General features: G+C 36.8%; 1 protein-coding gene across 2 annotated transcripts in view; it reads right to left on the reverse strand.

The window, feature by feature from the left end:
* Window positions 1-542: 542 nt before the first annotated feature.
* The window catches only part of DNAJC15 (DnaJ heat shock protein family (Hsp40) member C15), a 74,261-nt gene continuing 57,613 nt past the window's right edge, over window positions 543-17,190 (reverse strand). Inside the window, exons 6-7 of one of the 2 annotated variants that reach the window (XR_005034003.2) lie at window positions 4,837-4,972; window positions 543-2,253 (exon numbers count right to left, since the gene is read on the reverse strand). Coding sequence is in view for 1 of the 2 variants with exons in the window: in XM_036932404.2 (XP_036788299.1) it covers window positions 2,183-2,253 (71 nt within the window). In the remaining variant the exon portion in view is untranslated. The remainder of the gene's footprint in view (window positions 2,254-4,836; window positions 4,973-17,190) is intronic. The other variant, XM_036932404.2, reaches the window with a different exon arrangement.

Below are 17,190 nucleotides of genomic sequence, written 5' to 3' on the forward strand. Positions count from 1 at the left end.
TCCTGATGGTGCTCCAATATTTAACATAACTTTCAAATTTAGCAGTAACATTTTTTGAAGCATAATATGTTGAAAACAACATTTTCTTAACACAACTGTACAGTGTCTACTATGTGCAAATGCTTCATATTAAGGAGAGATTACAAAGATGAATATATTCTTGCTCTAAATGTTCTTATACTTGAGTACAAGACATAAAGCAAGTTACACAAAGAGCTGTTTCACAAGGTATCAAGCTGTAAGTACCATAAAGTGAGGAATAAAATATTATGGGAATTTATTCATTCACTCAACAAATATTTGTTGGGTGCCAATGTAGCAGAACAAGACAGATATGGTACCTGCTCTCAGCCGATAATTCACGGTATTACTTTTGCTGGTAGCACCAGAAAAGGAGGGATACATTTCAGCTTGGACTTGAACTATCCCTAGGCTTTGGGCATGTGAAGATCCGGGAATTAGGAGGGCAGTCAAGGTACAGGGATAATAGCAGGAAAATAAAAAACACTGATGCACAAGAAAATTAGGACAGGACATGCATGAGGACTTTAAAGCAAGAACCATATTTATTAATTCTAAGAATTCAATAAATTTTAAGCCAGGCCATTATTTTATGTAACAAAAGAAAAAAATACTTCATGTTCACAGCACTGGCTCTCAACCAGGGACAATTTTGCCCTCCAAGGAACATTTGGCAATATCTGCAAATGTTTTCGGTCATCACAACTGACAGGTTGTTACTGGGCCTTAGTAGGTACAGACAGGGTGGCTGGTAATCACCCTGCTATGCACAGGAGAGCTCCCCAGAGGAACCATTCAGCTCAATATGTCAGCACTGCCAACACTGGGAACTCCAGAACATCGGATGTCATAAATTTAAAGAAGCATCTAGAGTATTAAAAAAGTATTTTAAGATAGATTAAATACAATAGTTCAATTACCTGGGTTTACAAACCCAGGATGTGTAAAAGGATTCTGGAAAATAATGCCAGTACCCCATATCTGAATCTGTTTTCTTACCTCTGGAATAGTAAAGTGATGACGATTGGGTGCTGTTTTGAGAAAATAATTTAATGCAGTGTAAATTACAGGACCGGCCCTTCAAGACCATGTGTCCATCCCTTGCTTTTCAGAAACCTACTCTCACATTACATTATTCAGTATATCCTATTTTTGCTAATTCTGACTGATATCAGGGAAAACAACACTGACTCACGAATCATATGGTAGATCTCTTATTGTATTTAAAACTCAACTTCATGACACATATTCTAAAAAGTTCCTCTTATGTTCTCACTTTAAAATATTCCTTTCTTTTGAATTTCTTTAGCTTATCATCTGTACCTCTCAAATAATATTCATATGATTTATCTTTCCTCTAAATGTAAGTTCCTTTAGGTCAGGATCTACAATTGGTTCACATCTGTAATTCTCAGAGGATCCACTATAGCACCTTACATATTATAGGTGGTCAATAAATTTGTAGAATGAATAATTGAGTAATATACAGTACCAGAAGACTATAATTAAATACAAATTCCTCAGACGTCTTCCAGCTCTTTTCAGCCTTACCTCAAAGGGCTCATTCTGTAAATCTTTAATCATTTTAGTAGCTCTCCAAGTTCTCATTCTTCTGTTACAGGGTCTCAGAGAGAGCAGTGTTCTTTAACAAGTCCCAACTACTACTTTACAAAACACCATTTAGTAAACTCCATTGTTTCTGACCATTTTCCCATGGGGAGGCAGTCAGTGTTTGGTCTCAAAACATTTAAAGCACCTTATATAGGCAAAGTACTAAATCCTCTGAGGAAACAAGGGACAATGTGAGTATAAATATAAGCAGTAAGAAAATTTCTACTCATTACTTATAAGTCTCAATTACATTGTATAGGAAAGGGGAATGGGGGGAACTTAGGACTAACCGAACAAAATTCTTAAAACATATGACTATCACAGAGAAAGGAAGAAAATAAGAAAAAAATATCAGTTACAGAATTTTAAGCTACTCCTTTAAAATACAAAAGTAGACTATTAATCTTTTTTATTATATACCTTAATCCTGGAATGAATGAATGTGGTAAGTACATGTATGAACACTTTGAAGGCCATGGTTTTGATTAATTTGCAGGACTTTTTTTAAAGTTCCCCCTTCTTTTCCTTCAAAATGGTCCTTGGGCATCAATCACTGTTTGGTGGTTTCTTCTAGCAAGTCTTTTGCTTCATTTATTTTGGTTGCTAAGTAAGGAGATCCACCTGAGAGGATAAAGAAAAATAAATGGATTAAGACACACCTCATATTGACAATTTAAAAAGTCTCAAATAAAGGAAAACTTTTAATTAAAGTTCTCTGATATTTTCCCACACATTCATCCTCTGACAAATTATTTTATAAGCTGACTAGAAATCACAACAGCATAAATTAAGCTTGTTTAGTGAAGCACTACAGATACCTGACAATAAAAGATAACCTCTGAAAAAGAAAATGAAAGAAAAGTTATGACCAGGAATAATTTGAAAAACACTCATATAATTTATTAGTCAGACATTATCATTAAAATATTTGATCAGAGAACTTCTGAAATTAAGTGGTTAGGTAAATAATGGTCTTTCTCTAAGACTTCGTTTTTCTAAAGGGAAGATTACTCTTCTATAAAGGAGGATACCTTTCTGAAGGAAGATACCTTTCTGGAAGAGGTAAAGTGATCTTTCAGAGTTACCAAACCTTACATTTTCACAAAAATATAACACGTTAGAAGAGGCAACTATGTACTACCAAGTTCTAAAAATTATTTACTAATATGAATATGCATGAACTAATAAATAATAAAAATAACATTAAAGGAAATTGTCTCTGTTCTCTGAAATGCTCTTCCTAGAATACATATGGAGTACAGTCTTAGATTATGCCCTAAAATAAAACAAGTCAGTTCTTTTTTAGAACTTTGCAATGAAACTTCTTTCTAATGCAAACAGCAAGAGGCAAATTAAGCTTAATTTCAAATTCAGAATCATTATAAATCACAAACAGAACTTATTTGACATACAGAAATACCAGCCCCAAACTGTCACATTAAAGCTATTTAAGCATCATTATACGCCTTCTAACTTCTAGTCCTGAATACTTTCATTGCTTAATGCTCAAGCTAACAATCATACTGCATACGGTTCACCAGTTTCTTTGTGTTTGTTTTTAGTTTTTACTCCCCCACTGAATACAAACTGTCTATAGCTGTTGAAAACATTGTAAGACCTCCATAGCTTACAACAAACCAAAAACATTTGAGATAGTATTGGTTTGTAAATTGTCCTGATTTTATCCAGGACTTTTATTGGTATCACGCCACCCATTCTATAAAGGAAAAAGAAGGCAGGGAAAAATAGATTAACAAACATGGTATTGTAGTAGAAAGGGTAATGCTGGAGGAAGTTTTATTTAGCTTTTGCCCTAGAGGATACTACTGACATTTTCATATCACCATCTGAATCACTATAAACACTTATGGGACATATCATAGAATGTCCTGTATGATATACAATGAGGATATATGAGATATAAAGCACAAACTACAAATGAAGTTATGAAAGTTTCCATATGCATTTGGTTATGAACTAAATTGATTTCATGATCATCTTTGAAAACGATCCTAGAATTAGGTTACATCAATCCTGTAAGCTATTTAAAAGTTTACAGTTACCAAGGTAATGCCAGGTATCTTACATGTCCTCAACAAATACTAAAATATTAATTGAACTCAAACATACCTTTAATTGATTAATATGCATTCTGGATATTTAATTCATAGGCCATAAATATGCTTATTTAGCAGACAGAAAAAAACCAAAGGCACAGAAGATCAAAAGTCTTATTATACATTATATTTATTGATGGCAGTATTAGAGGAAAAAAAACAGACACCTTATTTGTAATAATGTTGAATTACACTCCTCTTTAAGTTAGAGGGACACTGGGCTTTCAATTTAAGTACATGGTAGAACCTTTGGTTTGGCTCTCCTTCCATCCTCATTCTATCTTCCTAAAACTTGGAAAAGTTCGTAACCAAAAACTGCAATTCCTATAGTTCATTCAAGTAGTACTTGACTCAAATCAGTATCAAGCAATGGCAATCTTGTGAAATTTAGAAGGCTAAGTGAGAGAAAGGCTTTCTTGCTGGGCCTCTTTATTGCTGCTGCCTGCAAGTGGTATGCCTACATTACTTTGTAGTGGTGGCAGCAACTGCGCTTTCTGTACAGGTCTAACGGAGTCTACGACATAGTTGCCTCCCTGATACAGCAGTTAACTAACTGGGGAGTCATTCTTATAGGCCAAGTCTAGAATTTCCTTCTTCAGACTTTCCAATAATCTGTAACCACTAATTCCCTATACTAAATGCTCTCTTGTTTAAAATATCTATAGTGTCTGGCACTGAATCTTGACTGATAATAACAATATAGATACAGATCTAAAAACTAATGGAAACAACTTACTTTTGAATCTTTTAATCCTGCTCAAATGTCTTAGGGGAATCATCTAGATTCCATTTAATTAGAACACTCACCATCACACTTGCCTTCTGTACTTTGTGGTTCCACTAAATGCTGCTGGAGTTCTGCTACATTTAACTATCATGAACACCATGTTTTAGACTGACCCTCCCATTGATACCTACTAGAAGAGCTGAATAAAATACAAACACATCAGTATGAAAGCACTGGAGGTCAACCAAGACAGCCAGGTCTTGATGGCCAAAATCCTACAGATAAGCCCAACATTCTGCACTGCTTCTTCCTTCAAAGAAACCAGACACAAAACAGTACGTAATATACAATTCTACTTACATGAAATGCTAGGAAAGACAAACCTAATCTATGCTGGCAGAATGTGGAGTGGTGGTTGCCAGCCGGAGTATGGACTGGCAATGGGGAGAGGCACCAAGGAACCTTCTGAGTTTTGAAATATTCTGTCTTGATTATGCTAGTAGTTAGATGGTTGTGTACATTTGTCAAAAGGCATCAAACTGTGCATTAAGTAGATACACTTTATTGTATGTACACTGTATCTCAATATAGTTGATTAATAAATAAACTAGCAAACTATATGTTGGTTACAAGAGACTATTTAAAAGAATATAAAAAGCCATATACTAACAATGAAATAAAACAGTTGACCCTTGAACAACATGGGTTTGAACTGCACAGGTTGCCGGGAGCCATGCTACTCAAGCTGTGTAGCGAAGCTCAGGCTGGAGGAAGACCCCCACAAATCAGGGGCCTTTGCAGCTGGCTCCCCCTATTACCCACCTTGATTTTGTTATTCTCCATTATACTACTGGCTTTGCTTTTGCTTGCATTTTTGCCAAGGACTAAGCTAACCTTTGCTAAGCAGCACAGAAAGGAGGAGAACATAAACTTCCCAGAAGCTTTTCAGGACAGTGCTCCTAAAGAATAGAACACGCAGAGGCCAGATGGCAAACTTGGCATAGAATATCAAAACCTGCAGGTAGCTAGTCAAACACTGACTACCCCATCTCCACCTTAGTGGGAATGCCCCCTTGTTTGCAATGCTAGTGAAATTAGTGATGAAGAGTTATATAGGAAAATAAGAGAATTATGAGAGATTATTGAATGGAATAACCCTGTCTGACACTTAATCAATCTTCTCATGTTTTCTTCCTTCTGCTACCTCTATAGTTTTTCTTCTTCCTTCCTAATTATAGCACTTTATTAGAATTTGTGCCTTATATGTGAAATTACCAAATACCATAATCTTTTAAGAAGTAAAGATACCTCAAGACAAGTGCTGGGCCTGGAAGCCACAGGGCATAAATCCTCAAAGAAGTAAAAAGCTAACATTTTCAAAAAATATTGCTTCTCTCTCACTTACCAGCTTTACATCTCCCTGTATGGCCTCGGAAGATGGCTGGTTAGCCAGAGACTGGTAAGATTCCTCACGGGAGGAACAACCTAAGACAGGCACAGTTGCAGGGGGCCATGTGGTGAGAAAATGGGGACCAACAGAGGTGAGGCTTAGAACCTCACCTCCCCAGTGTTGAGAGAAATCTACTACACCTGTGGATGTTTTGTTGCCCATGTCTAACTTGGATTAATACCTAGTCTATAGGCACAAACCTGATCATCTACACTTGCCTTCTTACAGTTCTAAATCATGCTTTCTATCTTTATCTTGCATCTACCTATGACAGAATAAGTATTATAAGGGGATAAAATGTACCCATTGCATTAGAAATATAGATGATAATACCTGCCTAGCTAACTGTAGCAGTGAGTGACCTGTATTTCACCCTGAGCTGATAGACTCCATAGTCACTGCTACATACTGCACGTTTCTGTGGTCACATGCATTACTCAGAAACCACTTTGCATAGAAACGAGAGACACAATAGAGTACATGTTGCTAGGAAAAGTTTAGGTCAAGGAATAGAAAAAAGATCACCTGTCTAACACTTGGCTAACCATGTATAGATTAGAAAGAAACAGAAAGAAAAAAGCTTGCCTATGCTTGTTAATCAAAAGAAAAATAAAAAATAATCATATCCTTGTGCAAAATGGTAGAAATAAAGCTGTCATCGTCACTTTGTCGAGAGACCTCCTCCAACTGATTCTGTGTCCTGTCTCTCCATACGCCGACTCCCTCCTGCACCTTCGGGCATCCCACCCCTAGGCTGGAGCTGGACTCCCACAACAGGTTATATTCAGATTTTTTTCAATCAGTATATTGGAAAATCTTTTGGAGATCACCAATAATTTGAAAAAAACATGTAGACAAACTGAATAGCCTAGAAATATTAAAAAAATTAAGAGAAATATGTCATGAATACATAAAATACATGCAGATACTAGTCTATTTTATCGTTTACTACCATAAAATATAAATCTATTATGAAAAGTCACAATTTATGAATACTTAGGAACACACAGACTGTACATGGCACCATTCACAGTAAAGAGAATGTAAACAAATTGCTGCAAATCTCCAAAATTTTTCCAAAATATTTATTGAAAAAAATCCATGTATTAAGTAGATCCATGAAGTTCAAACCTGTTTGCTCAAAAGTCAACAATACCAGTACCTAAGTTTTAGGGGAATCAAAAGTTACACACAATTTTTGACTGCATGTGTGTGTGTGGGGTTAGCACCCTTAACCTTCACATTGTTCAAGTACTAATAATCAGACAAAGTACATTTTAAAGCAAAATACAATACTAGGGATAAAGTAGGAAATTTCATTGTGTTCAAAGGGTGAACCTGTAAGACAAAGCAATTGTAAATTTGAATATACTTAATAATATAGCCTCAAGAAATGGAAGTATGGACAGGGAAAACTACACAAATCCTCAATCAGTGGGAAAGTTATTATATTTCTCCCAGTAACCCATTTGGACAAATACCTAGACAAAAAGAAATACTAACATACTAAAAAAATCATGGGATTAATAAATGAATTTAACACACTGCTAGATATAATAGCAATATATGAAAAAATCCATTTTTTATGACTTAGAAATAAATAACTATACAATATAATTTTTAAAGCAACACAATTTATAGTACCACTTAAAAAAATCAATACCTAGGAATACATTTTAAAAATTATGTTTATGGCTATAACCAGAAAACTGCAAAATCCTATTGAAATAAAGATGATTTAAATAAATGGAAGGGTATGTCTTGTTCAAGGATTGGAAATTCAATACTGTAAAAGACATCTATTCTCCCCAAACAGATCTATAGATTCATAGCAATCCCAGTCATAACCTCAGGAGGTTTGTATGTGAATATGCATGTATATGCTTGTGCATGTGTACATGCAAACCAATAAGTTAATTCCTAATATATAGTAAAATGCAAAGGTCTAAATGTAGCAAAAAAACTTCCATAACAAAAAATGAAGAATTTGCACTACCAGAAATAATTTATTAACATACACAAATTAATACAGTGTGTTACTGGCACAAGAATAAAAAATTAACTAACAGAAAAAAAGAGAAAATACAGAAAGATTTCCACATATATCTGGTTACTTTATTTATAACAAGGTTAATGCTATAGATCACCTGGGTAAAGAATGTCCTTCTCAATACATAATGTTGGGCCATTTGGATATCTTTATAAAAATCATTTAAACTTCACCCTATCTCACACCATATACAAAAACTGATTCTACTTTATTAAGTATATAATTATGTAAGATAATAAAAGGTCCAGAGATTATCTTCATGACCTTGAGACAGGCAAAAATTTCTTTAAAAAAGCACTAACTTTAATAGAAAAGTTTGATAAACTGGACTACATTCAATTAAGAATTTCTGTTCATGAATAGACTCCATTAAGAGTAGGCAAAAGCAAGCTATAAAGAGAAGATACCTGCAATACAAAGGACTCATATTAGAACACAAGAATGTAAGATGTTACCGAAGTCATTAAGAAAAAGAAATACCCTACAGAAAAAAGATGGATAAATGGCAGGGTAGTCATACCATTGCATATTTGTATAGTGACAAAAATTAACGATTTCTGTCTACAAAGGATTTTTACTACAGCATTTGCTACTCCATGAATGAATTTCACAAAGCTAGTGAGAGAAGACAAATACAGAAGACTACACATAATATGATTCTACTTACATAAAGTTCAAAAACAAGCAACACTAATCTATAGCAATAAAAGGATAGTGGTCACCTTTCAGGAAGTGGAAAGTGACTAGAAAAGTATATAAGAGAGTTTTTATCTGGTTTTATTTCTTAATCTCAGTACTGGCTACAAAAATGGGTTCATTTTGTGACAATTCATAGAGTTGTATACATACAATCTGTGTACTTTTATCAATGTATATTTCAATATTTTTACTGAAAAACTAATACTGGAGATATGCTGCCCTCCATGCAGTTTGATAACACTACAAATTCACAATGTCCAAAAAAATCACTGAGGTTCAACAAACCTATGATCAAGGTTATGATAATGAAGATAGTAACTAGGCATTATTCTAATACATTATTTCATTGGTGCTTCCAACCATCCTTTGCAGTTGCTCAGCTCTTACCCAAAATGACCTACAGAGCTAATATGAGTGGAGCCAGGACTCCCTGGAAACCTGTCTCCTGAGCCTGCACTCTTCTTAATCACCATACTACACTGTCTCTCATTTTGTTTGTAAGATTTCTTGTTTATTAATTTCCTACCATATTAGGAAATTGATAAATTGGTTTCTAAGTAGTTGTTGTGAACCTTTTCTACATTCTTCAAGCCCACAATCCCATCCCAGGTCCACTTCCTTCTTGAGAAGATTGAAATCATCCTATGATTTACTTTTTAAAGTCTGTATCTACCCATTAGATAACAAATATCTTGAAGAGCAGTTATGCCTCAGGTCTCTCTGTATTATCAGTACAGCTCTGAGTACCCAGAGGGGACTTAAGACATGTATCTTTGATGATAAAAAAAATTGATATCACTGTTCCATTATTGTTTTGTACCAAATACCAGCTTCATAAAAGTAAAACCACTCCAATAATACAGAAAACAGGTAAACAAGTGCATTAGAAGTAGGTGCTCTGAAAATAAATGTCTGCAAAACACCTGGGTAAAAAATCCTAACCATCATAACATAAAAGAAGCAAATATTTTACAACTGACAATTGTTTCAAAGTTACATATGATTGTTATTTGTTCATGATTAGCATACCAATCTGAGGAGTAAGAAGATAAATGTTCCTTTATATCCTGGGGTCTTTCATATTCAGATCTTACACAAATTTTTCTATATTCCTTAACTTCATTAAAACTTGTGATGTCTACATCCCAAATCTATAGGACAGAAGTACTACCATCTGCTCATTTGAAGGGTTCATAAATTCCCCCACTTTCTTAAAAGAAAGATGTTAAAATCACGTGGAGGCAAATAGATTGATTTATGGTATGAAGAGTTCCACTGATCTGGCCCCCAATAGAACTGGTGAAAATTGCATTTAAAAAACCCAGCCATTTCAGCCCTCTGGAAATGGCCTCAAAAGCAAAAATAAAAAAGAACACTTATTCAAGAAAAATCAATGAAAATTCAGTGTAAAAGGGGGAATCTGTGGTATTTGAAACAAAACAGGTCCTCCGTCTCCCCTCCCATCTCAGCAGGGAGAGATTCCACGCTGCACTGCTAGAGTCAAGAACACTCTGGCCCCCTCTTTCCCTCACTCCTAGACAAAGGGCTTTCTTTCTGGGAGAAGCAGGACCTCTGTATTTGTCTTCCTGCCCCTACCTACCTAGTGAAGTCCCAGGCAAGTCGAACAAATGCTCTCCTTTAGGCATGGTTCCCTTAGAATACTGAGACCTCAATAGACCTCCCAATCCATGTGGGATGGTAGGCCACACCAGGAGAGGCAAGCCAAGAAGACCTCAGGGCACTGCCCCCTCTATCACAAGCTTAGCTCCTAGAGTAGGGGTTTCATTCAGAGAAAAGCTTGCCATAGTTTCCATCCCCAGCTCAAGCCCTGGCAGATTTCCCTACAGAATAAACAGGCCATAAAACAAGAGAGCTCCTAAACTCTTCCCAAAGGAACTGACTTTATTTGAAACAACATGGAGGGTAGTCTCAAGGGCAGTTCAGGGATAGTGGAGGTTCCGGTGAAAGGCAACTGGGAGGAGATTCATGAATCTAGTGAAGATACAGCTTAGACTGTAGGTTAGGTCACAAGGGAGAACCAGGAAATAATTGTATTAAATAATGTACAGAAAGTACTGTTGGGGCCAGGGAGGGAAGAAAATATGGCAGCATGAGTAGGGTGGCAGAAATCTCCCCCCAAAACCATTTATATTTTGAAAATACAGCAAATAAAACTATTCCTAAAAGAGTGACCAGAAGATACAGTACACCAGCCAGGCTACATCTGTGAGAATCCAACATCTCATGGAAAACGGTAATATACAAAAGCATGACCCAGTGGGACCCGAGTACTTCCCCCACCCCAGCTCACCAGCTGGAGGAAAAGAATCAGAGTGGGGAGGGAGTGGAAGCACAGGACTGCTAAATAACCAGCCCTAGTAATCTGCCCTGAGAGCACACACATACATTGCATGGTGCTCTGGATATTAGAGGAGCAGAAAAGCAAAATCCGAGACCAAGACTGCGAACAGGTTCCCACAGCCTGCTGCCCTGGGACAAAAGAAAAGCAGGCACTTTAAAAGTTTTAAAGGGACAAGGGTTTAACAGGTAGACAAAACTGTCCTGGCACACACAGCCCAGCAGGCTAGGAACTTTAAGGAATTTCAGGCACCCTAACCCCTGGTTGGCAACACAGCTCTGAGACACCTCACAGTGCTAAGAAGCCTGCCGCTCCTCCGTCCAAGCCTGCACAAGTGAGAAAACCAGCTGTCCCCGCCACTGCAACAGACCAGCTGGAGAGCAGCCCTGCATACAGCAACCACACAGCTTAAAACAGAGGCTCTCTCTGCATGTGGCTACTGGCCGAGACAGAGAAGCTGCTCCCTGTGTGCAGTAGACCGGCACAGATAGGAGACAGGCGCAGAGTCTGGGAGGAACAAAAGGGATCTGTTCTCGTGGCAGAACACAACACCACTCGCTGGCGATCCCCGCCAGCACCATTGGCCGTGCCAAGGGCCACCCAGCCCATGGCAGCCTAGGGGTTTAACTCAGGGGCTGCTCCCTGTGTGCAGTTAACCAGCACACACAGCGGAGGCAGGCAAGGCAACTGGCAAGCAGGAAGGGACTTTGTTTTCCCAGGTCACACATGCGCCACTACTGGCAACCACTCCTATTGCCATGAAAAGGCAGAAGAACCTTGTTCAATCCAAAATCTCTCAAACACAAGAGAGAGAGCTTGGTGAGACTGAATCACCAATCTTCCTGAAAAAGAATTCAAAATAAAACTCAGAAGCATGATGATGGAACTACAGAGAAATATTCAAGAGCTAAGGGATGAAGTCAAGAGGGAGAAAACAGAAGTGAAACAAACAATGGAAGGATTTAAGAGCAGACTGGTGAGGTAGAAGAGACTGTTACTGGAATAGAAATCAGAGAACAGGAATACAGAGAAGCTGAGGCAGAGAGAGATAAAAGGATCTCCAGGAATGAAAGAATATTAAGAGAACTGTGTGACCAATCCAAATGGAACAATATTTCCATTATAGGGGTACCAGAAGAAGAAGAGAGAGAAAAAAAGATAGAAAGTGTATTTGAAGAAATAATTGCTTAAAATTTCCCCAAGCTGGGGAAAGGAAATAGTATCTCAGACCATGGAAGCCCACAGATCTCCCAACACAAGGGACCCAACACCAAGACATATAATAATTAAAATGGAAAAGATCAAAGACAAGGACAGAGTATTACAAGCAGGTGAGAGAAAAAACATCACCATCAGGCTATCATCACACTTCTCAGCAGAAACCTTACAGTCCAGAAAGGAATGGCATGATATATTCAAAGCAATGAAACAGAAGAGCCTTGAACCAAGAATACTGTATCCAGCAAGATTATCACTTAAATTTGAACGAGGGATAAAACAATTTCCAGATAAGCAAAAGTTGAGGGAATTTACCTCCCACAAACCATCACCACAATGTATTTAAAGGGACTGCTCTAGATGGAAGTATGCTGAAGGCTAAAACAGCTGTCACCAAAAAAATAAAACCATAGCAAGGGAAGTAGACCAACTAAATACTAATTAAATGCAAAATAAAATCAGATATCCACAAACTCAGTCAAGGGAAACACAAAGAGTACAGAATAAAACACCTAACATATAGAGTGGAGGAGGAAGATACAGAAGGGAAAGCAATAAAGAATAATCAGACTGTGTTTATAACAGCATAAGTGAATTAAGTTAGATGGTTATATAGGAAAGAAGCTGCCCTTGAACCTTTGGTAACCACGAATCCAAAGAATGAAATGGCAATAAACACATCTCTATAAAAAAATCACCCTACATGTAGATGGACTGAATGCACCAATCAAAAGACACAGAGTAATAGAATGGATAAAAAAGCAAGACCCATCTATATGCTGCCTACAAGAGACTCACTTCAAACCCAAAGACATGCACAGACTAGAAGTGAAGAAATGGAAAAAGATATTTCATGCAAACAATAGAGATAAAAAAGCAGGTGTTGCAGTACTTTTTTCAGACAAAAGAGACTTCAAAACAAAGAAAGTAACAAGAGATAAAGGACATTACACATGATAAAGGTGTCAGTCTAACAAGAGGATGTAACCAGTATAAATATCTATGCACCCAACACAGGAGCACATACATACGTGAAACAAATACTAACGGAATTAAAAGGGAAAACAGAATGCAAATCACTCATTTTGGGGGCCTTCAACACATCACTCACTCCAAAGGACAGATCAACCAAACAGAAAATAAGTAAGGACACAGAGGCACTGAACAACACACTACAAAACATGGACCTAACAGACATCTACAGAACATTCCACCCAAAAGCAGCAGGATACACATTCTTTTCAAGTGCACATGGAACATTCTCCAGAATACATCACATAGTAGGCCACACAAAGAGCCTCAGTAAACTCAAAAAGATTGAAATTCTACCAACCAACTTCTCAGGTCAAAAAGGTAGGAAGCTAGAAATAAATTATACAAAGAAAACAAAAAGCACAAACACATGGAAGCTTAACAACATGCTCCTAAATAATCAATGGATCAATGACCAAATTAAAACAGAGATCAAGGAATATATGGAGACAAATGACAACAATAACACAACACCTCAACTTCTGTGGGACTCAGTGAACGCAATTCTATGAGGCGAGTATACAGCAATCCAGGCCTACTTAAAGAAGGAAGAGAAATCCCAAATGAATAGTCTAACGTCACAATTATTGAAACTGGAAAAAGAAGAACAAATGAGGCCCAAAGTAAGCAGAAGGAGGGACATAATAAAGATCCAAGAAGAAATAAATAAAATTGAGAAGAATAAAACAATAGAAAAAAAAATCAATGAAACTAAGAGGTGGTTCTTTGAGAAAATAAACAAAATAGATCACCCCCCAGCCAGACTTATTAAGAGAAAAAGAATCTACACACATAAACAGAAGAAGAAATGAGAAAGAAAAACCACAACGGACACCACATAAATACAAAGAATTATTAGAGAATACTATAAAAAACAATATGCTAACAAACTGGATAACCTAGAAGAAACTGACAACTTTCTAGAAAAATACAACATTCCAAGACTGACCCCGGAAGAAACAGAAAGTCTAAACAGACCAATCACTAGCAATGAAATTGAATCAGTAATCAAAAAATGACTAAGAACAAAACTCCCGGTACAGATGGATTCACTGCTGAATTTTATCAGACATTTAGAGAAGACGTAATACCCATTCTCCTTAAAGTTTTCCAAAAAATAGAAGAGGAGGAAATACTTTCAAACTAATTCTATGAATCCAGCTCCTCTCCAATACAAAACCATGCAAAGACACCACAAAAAAAGAAAACTACAGACCAATATACATGATGAACATATACGCAAAAATATTCTAACAAAATATTAGTAAACCAAATTCAAAAATACATCAGGAGGATCATACACCATGATCAAGTGGGATTCATCCCAGGGATGCAAGTATGGTACAACATTCAAAAATCCGTCAGCATCATCCACCACATCAACAAAAAGAAGTCCAAAAACTACACAATCATCTCCATAGATGCTGAAAAAGCATCTGACAAAATTCAACATCCATTCATGATAAAAACTCTCAAAAAAATGGGTATAGAGAGCAAGTCCCTCAACATAATAAAGGCCATATATGACAAACCCAGAGCCAACATTATACTTAACAGCAAGAAGCTGAAAGCTTTTCACCTAAGATCAGGAACAATACAAGGATGCCCACTCTCCCTGCTTTTATTCAACATTGTACTGGAGGTCCTAGCCACAGCAATCAGACAACACAGAGAAATAAAAGGCATCCAGATTGGTAATGAACAGTGAAACTGTCACTGTTTGTAGATGACATGATATTGTACATAAAAAACCCTAAAGACTCAACTTCGAAACTACTAAAACTAATATCTGAATTCAGCAAAGTTGCAGCATACAAAATTAATACACAGAAATCTGTTGCATTCCTATACACTAACAATGAACTAGCAGAAAGAGAAATCAGGAAAACAATTCCATTCATAATTGCTTCAAAAAGAATGAAATATCTAGGAACAAACCTAACAAAGGAAATGAAAGACCTATACTCTGAAAACTACCAAGACACTCTTAAGAGAATTTAAAGAGGACACTAATAAATGGGAAACTCATCCCATCCTCTTGGGTAGGAAGAATTAATATTGTCAAAATGGCCATCCTGCCTAAAGCAATCTACAGATTCAATGCAATCCCTCTCAAAATACCAACAGCATTCTTCAACAAACTGGAACAAATAGTTCTAAAATTCATATGGAACCACAGAAGACCCCAATTAGCCAAAGCAATCCTGAGAAGGAAGAATAAAGCAGGGGGGATCTTGCTTCCCAACTTCAAGCTCTACTACAAAGCCACAGTGATCAAGACAATTTGATACTAGCACAAGAACAGATCCATAGACCAGTGGAACAGAATAGAGTGTCCAGATATTAACCCAAGCATATATGGTCAATTAATATACGATAAAGGAGCCATGGATATACAATGGGGAAATGATAGCCTCTTCAACAGCTGGTCTTGGCAAAACTTGAGAGCTACATGTAAGAGAATGAAACTAGATTACTGCCTAACTCCATACAAAAAAGTAAACTTGAAATGGATCAAAGACCTAAATTTAAGTCATGAAACCATAAAACTCTTAGAAGAAAACACAGGCAAAAATCTCTTAAATATAAACATGAGCAACTTCTTCATTAATATATCTCCACAGGCAAGGGAACAAAAGCAAAAATGAACAAGTGGGACTATATCAAGCTGAAAAGCTTCTGTATAGCAAAGGACACCATCAGCAGAACAAAAAGGCATCCTGCAGTATGGGAGAATATATTCATAAATGACATATCCGATAAGGGGTTGACATCCAAAATATATAAGAGCTCACGCACCTCAACAAAAAAAAGCAAGTAACCCAATTAAAAGATGCAGAGGTACTGAACAGACACTTCTCCGAAGAAGAAATTCAGATGGCCAACAGGCACATGAAAAGATGCTCCACATTGCTAATCATCAGAGAAAAGCAAATTAAAACCACAATGCATTATCACCTCACACCAGTGAGGATGGCCAATATCCAAATGACAAACAACAACAAATGTTGGTGAGGATGTGGAGAAAGGGGAACCCTCCTGCACTGCTGGTGGGAATGTAAATTAGTTCAACCATTGTGGAAAGCAGTATGGATGTTCCTCAAAAAGCTCAAAATAGAAATACCATTTGACCCAGGAATTCCACTTCTAGGAATTTACCCTAAGAATGCAGTAGCCCAGTTTGAAAAAGACAGATGCACCCCTATGTTTACACAGCACTTTTTACAATAGCCAAGAAATGAAGCAACCTAAGTGTCCATCAGTAGACGAATGGATAAAGAAGATGTGGTACATATACACAATGGAATATTATTCAGCCATAATAAGAAAACAAATCCTACTATTTGCAACAACGTGGATGGAGCTTGAGGATATTATCTCAGTGAAATATGCCAGGCGGAGAAAGACAAGTACCAAATGATTTCACTCATCATTGGAGTATAAAAACCTGAAGGAACAAAACAGAAGCACACTCACAGAACCCAAGAATGGACTAACAGTTACCAAAAGGAAAGGGACTGGGGAGGTTGGGTGTGAAGGGAGGGATAAGAGGAGTAAGGGTTATTATGATTAGTACACATAATGAAGGTGGGGTCACGGGGAAGGCAGTAAAGCTCAGAGAGGACAAGTAGTGACTCTATAACATCTTAATATGCTGATGGACAGTGAATGTAATGGGGTATATGGTGGGGACTTAATAATGTGGGGAATCTAGTAACCACAATGTTGTTCATGTAACTGTATATTAATGATACCAAAATAAAAAAATATATAATGTACCTTTGGGCCAAACATATAGAAATATAATATATGCATAATATATTTGACAGTAACAGTATAACAGAGGTGGGAGGAAGTAAAGCTGTTTATATATTAATGGAAGAACAGCAGATAGTAAAGCAGTTA

This window comes from Manis pentadactyla, chromosome 17 (assembly GCF_030020395.1).
Source record: "Manis pentadactyla isolate mManPen7 chromosome 17, mManPen7.hap1, whole genome shotgun sequence".
Classification (NCBI taxonomy): domain Eukaryota; kingdom Metazoa; phylum Chordata; class Mammalia; order Pholidota; family Manidae; genus Manis; species Manis pentadactyla.